The sequence below is a fragment of the Egretta garzetta genome, unplaced genomic scaffold, assembly GCF_000687185.1.
Source record: "Egretta garzetta isolate BGI_Z169 unplaced genomic scaffold, ASM68718v1 scaffold276, whole genome shotgun sequence".
NCBI classification, from domain to species: domain Eukaryota; kingdom Metazoa; phylum Chordata; class Aves; order Pelecaniformes; family Ardeidae; genus Egretta; species Egretta garzetta.
Window position 1 is genome coordinate 100661 of NW_009260067.1, and position 5496 is coordinate 106156.

The window sequence follows — 5496 nt, forward strand, 5'->3', positions numbered from 1 at the left end:
TCTAGACCCAGGAACAAAACTTGGTTGCCGTAGTGACCACCATAGGACGGACCAGGCCCTGCCCTGGTCCAATGACACATTTGGGATGCTGAACGCTCGTGGGATAAAGGTTCTCCAAGGAACAGAGCTGCTTCAGGGTGCAACGTGAGTCAGGCGGCTTTTACTAAATGTCTTGATTCAGCATTTTTCACTAATACCTTTTTTTTTTTTTCTTCCACCACTTGGATTCCATCACACAGGGCTCCAATACAAATCTTATAGGCACAAACCGTCGCAGGGAGGCAGCTGGAGCTGCAGGAGCTCGGCTCCATCACCCAAGGCCGGAGAAGTGGGGAGCGGGAGCTGAAGCCACCAGCGGCGCAGACCCCACGTGAGCAGGGCCGATGCTGGAGCTCACCCCCTGCCTGAGGCTCTTTTTGGGCTGTGTTTGTGGGGAATTGGTCCTTCTGCCGCCAGCCAGGCCCTTCCTGCACCATGCCAGCACTCAGCAGCAAGGGCTGAACCCTGGCGCTGGCGGCCGGGACCCTGGGAGGGCTCCCCGGGGAGGCACATCCGAGCGGAGCCGTGATGCAGACCCAAGGTTGGGTGGCTCAGCCTCTTCCCAGCATGTTCCCTCGGCTGGGAGCAGCGTGGGAGGAGCAGATACCTCTCCCCGTGCCAAGACAGGGGGAGGGCGAGAGTGCTCCGAGCCCAGCAAACCGCTCCCGTGAAATGCCAGGATGCTCTCCGGGGCGGTGACGGCGGTACGTGGGTTCACCGTGGGGCGGGGGTGCTGTGCCCTGCTCTGATACGGGAGGGATTTGGTGCTGTCCCATCAGCACCTGAAAAAGTCCAGCGTGGGACCGTGGTGTGTGATTGCGAGGGCTGGTCGGCGCAAAGCCCTGCCATGACCCTGGCTTTGAAGCGGTAAGTCGCTAAGATTTTTTTCCCTTTTGTTCGAGCACCCCCTCCCTAGCTCGGTCTAGTTAACGTACAATATGTCTCACAGCTAATATTGGTCAGGAATTTATTTGAAATACATCTACATTAGAAAAACTAGATAATTTTTTTCTTCTTCTTCTTGACATCACTCTAAAATATCAAAACTTAGAAACTTTCCTTTGCTGCGTGGAGGTTGTTCAGGTGCAGGGTGTAAAATGCCCACGGCTCGGGGATATAGATCACGCCAGGGTACTTCTTCCTGAGAATTTTGTCATTCCACAGCCAAACCACCCAAACAGCAATGAGGACCAACGTTATGATGAAGGAGTAGAAGAGAAAAAGCCCATTGCTGTCCAGGACCAGTCCTTTGCGTTTCTGGTGCATCACTAAAGCCATCATGGCAAAGAAAGTGAAAATGTAGAGGATGAAGATCTGACCCTCCGTCACGAGATACCTACAAAGCAAAACCACCCGTTAGTGCCCCCCCAGAAGAAAGCACCGAGTGGTGGCAGCCCCCAGCACGTCCAGCTTTACCCGGGGGCTCCCCCTTCTCCCTGCTCCGCATCCGGACAAACGAAGCTGTGCGGCTTTCTACGGCTGGCTTTTAAGCTGGGATTTGTTTTCACATTTCTTATCAGTAATTTAACAACTGTGCTGCGGGCTTCGTAAAGAGAACAGGTAAGGAAATGCGTGCCCTGTATGGGATTTGAAAGGTGCTGGGCTCAGTTTGTGAATGGGATGCTCAGAGACAGAACCAAAGCCAGGCTCTGGATCCCACCCGCGGATGTTGGGCTCGTTTAGTCCAAAACTCCACTGCTCCCCCTCTGCTGTCCCTGGCAGTGCCCAGTCCTGAGTGGGTGTTAGCAGGGGGAAGGAGGAATCACACTCCCTGGTTCTTAAATCGCCAGCACACAAACTGCAGAAATTCATGCTGATCTATTTGAAGGAAGTGCAATGGGGTAACCGGGAACTGACCAAATCTTCCTGATGATTTTGACTATCAAAAATTAATTTACTGTATAAAACCAGTCTCAGCAGGGGGCAAAGCCATGGGCAAAAGAGAACATCATCTCTTGAAGATGAATGAAAAGTTGTTTGGCTGCCATCAGGGAATCCATTTGGGAAGATGAGGCTAATGAAAATGGGAAATAAAGAAGACTTCTCTCAAAAGGCTATTTGGACCCGCAGGGCGAGCTGAGGAGGCAGCATCTGAGCATCGCACGGGTGGCCTGGGCTCTGTGTAAAGTCCCTGGACAACTGGTGAGAGCATCCCCGTTGCCACCAACAACCTGAGACCAGGCAGATGCACTGCAGGCAGCGGGCGACCGCCCCAAAATTGTCGAGGAACTGTCTAACAGCGCAGCAAAGGGCAGGCTCTGAAAGGGGGCAGACAGCAAGGAGCGGGGAGGCTGGAAGCTGGAGCTCCAGCAATTACAATGTGCCCGCCAGTGTGGTTGAAGAACACCCCAAAGAGGGACCAAAGTGCTGCTGAGCGACCCTGAAGTTTTCCCAAATTGCAAAGGTTAAAGCGGCTGCCAATTTCAACCAGATTTGATTGGATTTTCCAGACCTGCAGAGCAAAATCTGCAAGTGCTGCCCTGGGGAATGGCGAGCCCCTGCCTACGGTACTCCCGCTTCGTCCCTCGCCCACCCAGAGCGGGCAGAAGCCGCTTACCAGTAATAAAGGCTGCTGGGCCCCATCAGAAGCAAGGCAGGCACTGGCATCCTGCTCTCCTCTTCCACAGGGGTGAAGCAGCCGGTGAAATATATAAACAGTATCAGGAAAAAAGGGATGTACCTGCAAACAGAAACACCACACTGATCAGTGGTGTGACCCTGGGTAGTGCTTAAACTCCCCCCAAAAATCCAAACCATGCACATAGGCAATGCCTATGCTGAACCTGTGAGTTAATTTGGTGAAAGAGCAGAAGAAGAGGCCACCCAGCCTGCGCTGGCCACACGTGCCCGGGCAGGGGCTCCGTGGGGTCCCGCGGTGCCAGCCAGGGCATCGCCTCTCTGCCAGCCTCACGGCTCTGGCTACGCTGCATCCGACCGGCAGACGAAGGGCTGGCGGTGCCCGGTGCTGGGCTATTGTACGTCCTGGCTGCACCGAGTGCTCCTGCGGATAACGAGGCTTCTGGGGCCCTGGCAGGAAAAGCCCAAGTTTGCTGATTAGGTCAAACGCTGGGCTCAAGTGCTCCGTCGAACAATTGCATTTGTGACGCTCCCAGGCTCTAAGAGGCTGTTGAAGAGCATTGTGTTGTGTGAAAAGCTGAACTGCAGGAAAGCAGGACGTGGACCAGGATTTCAACAGCAGAACAGAGCCCGGTTTTTTTTTGTTTTGTTTTGTGTTTTTTTTTTTTTTAAAAGGAAGGGATTTTCTTGCTTCACAGCACTCAAGGAACAGCAAATAAACCGGGAAAGCCTGAAGGGGGAGAGATCTCTGTCCATGCCCAGAGAGGTCTCAGGATTATCTGGCAGCAGGTAAAGGGCCAGACCTTCCTGGGGTCTTTGGTGCAGGCGGAGCAGCAGGACACAGGACGTGTCTGCAGCACCGGGTGCTGCCCATGTGGGTGGGAAGGTGCCGACAGGACCTGCCGCAGCCTGCGGGCCCTACCAGCGTTACCTGCCCCTGGGTCAGCTGGATGAAGCACACGGTCCAGCTGGAACAAGCATCTCTAGGGTCAGCTGGGGGTGACAGCGCTGAAAGCAGACCCTAACTGAGCTCCCCGCACCACCGTGGCCATATGGGCTCTGTTACTGGGCCGCACTGGTCTGGCTGTGCAAGCAACCCTTCCCTCTCACTGGGGGGGGTCACTAAATGGGTGCATGGCAAAGGAGGGGAGCGAGCAAAGGGCTAGAGAGACCGGGCAGGGTTGGGTGGTTTGGGGATCAACTTCCAGGGGAGCAAAACCATGGGTGGTGACAGCCAAGGAGTCTGTGGAGCCCCGTGGGAGGTGGCCGAGGGGGGAGAACAGATGAGCCCCCTCCTCTGGCCCCTGTGGCTGCCAAACCACGGCCACGTCCTAGAAATATCACTGAGACAGAGACAAAGCTGGGGGCAATGGGCGATTTTCCAAGGGAGAGATGCTCTGTAATCACACTGGCTATGAGAACATTAGCCCCAGCCAGCTCCCATCAGCTGCGTTTTATTTTTTTACATATTAAGCCACGATCAGATCAGATCTGCCCTTCCTTGTGTTATATTCTGAGGCCGCTAGATAGACTGTAAATTGCTTACCACATCGAATGACCTAAATATTCATCGTAGTAGTACAGCAGCTCAAAGGAATCAATCTGCAACGCAATGAAAAGAGATTTAAAAGGGCAGAGGGAACGGGATGCTATTAAATAAGAGAAGCAATTAATGTATTTTTTAAGTGCTTGTATAAAACACAGCCTTTTTACCAGTGTCTCTGGCTTCAGGTTCTTGATGATGGGATTCTCTCTTACAGACAGATGGTGCTGGTAGCCACTGAAAATCAGGCGATGGTTTACAGAGTCTCCAACCAAGTGGATGCTGGCTCCCATGACAAACGTGATGATGCTGACATAGACCATCGACCTCGGTAAGGTCTTGGGGGATCTCTCGATGAGCTAAAAGGAGAGAGACGTGCTCAACAGTGAGGAGGTACCAGCAACAAGTTCTGCCCTCTCTGACTTTATGATGCTTTGCAAAAAACCACCTAAACCCAAGCAGGGGTTTGCGGAAAGCTGCAGGTCGTGCTGCCGGAGCGGGTGTGAGCTGCTGCCTGGCACGGCCGGCACCTTGCCGGGGAAAACACAGCCATCCCCCCGGGGAAAGCGGTGCGACCGCACCAGAACGAACGTCCCTGATTGCAGCTGCTTCCCTAAGCTCATCTCAGGCTACGTTTCCAACCAGCCTATGTGGCTTTCAGCTTTCAGTATGTGCTTCATCCCTGTTTGCAACGATAAACCCCCTTGTTTTGCCCTTGTTAAGGGTGCTGCTTTGCAGAAAGGTTTAACCCGAGTCAATGCCTAGTCCGAATCGGTGATCCAGTACTTCTAATACAGTACTCAAAGCGATTTCTTCACCAGACGTGATCAAAACCGATTAATGAGGAGTAGAAAGGCAGCTGCTTTCTCCAGTGCCTCTGCTGCACGGCTCTGCCAGGCTGGCTGTGCCCTCCAGTGGCAGGGAGAGCCTCCAGCAGCGCTCCAGCTGAGCACAGGCACTTCCCTCCCCTGGCTCAGAGACACTTGCGCCTTTGTAATCCTCTGCTGGATGATTTTTCAAAGGACTCTTGTTGAACTGTTTGGGGGGTTTGTTTCGTTTTTCCTTTCTTCCTAATGGAATCAGACTCACCTCTCTCTGTATTTGCTTCTAAAGAGGAAGCTGCATTTAAAGCTGTATCTAGAAATACTCAAATTACCAGCAAAACCGGTTGAGGCGACCTTCCCAACAGCAGCTTTAGCGACGACGAGCTCTCCCCGTATCATCCCGTGGTCTGCTTAGGCCTGGGTGGAGGCAGGCACGTGAGGCTGGCGGGGAGCCCGGCGTTATCAGGGCCTGGGACGAGCTCCTGCAAGCCCGGCTGGGGACAAGGAGCAGGC

At 53.7% G+C, this 5496-nt stretch overlaps 1 protein-coding gene across 1 annotated transcript in view; it reads right to left on the minus strand.

The window, feature by feature from the left end:
• Positions 1-1060: 1060 nt before the first annotated feature.
• Positions 1061-5496, minus strand: part of CLN6 (CLN6 transmembrane ER protein) — a 10066-nt gene continuing 5630 nt past the window's right edge. The window contains exons 6-9 of the mRNA XM_035896644.1: positions 4330-4518; positions 4163-4218; positions 2597-2719; positions 1061-1375 (exon numbers count right to left, since the gene is read on the minus strand). Coding sequence (XP_035752537.1) covers positions 1087-1375; positions 2597-2719; positions 4163-4218; positions 4330-4518 — 657 coding nt within the window. The 3' untranslated portion in view covers positions 1061-1086. The remainder of the gene's footprint in view (positions 1376-2596; positions 2720-4162; positions 4219-4329; positions 4519-5496) is intronic.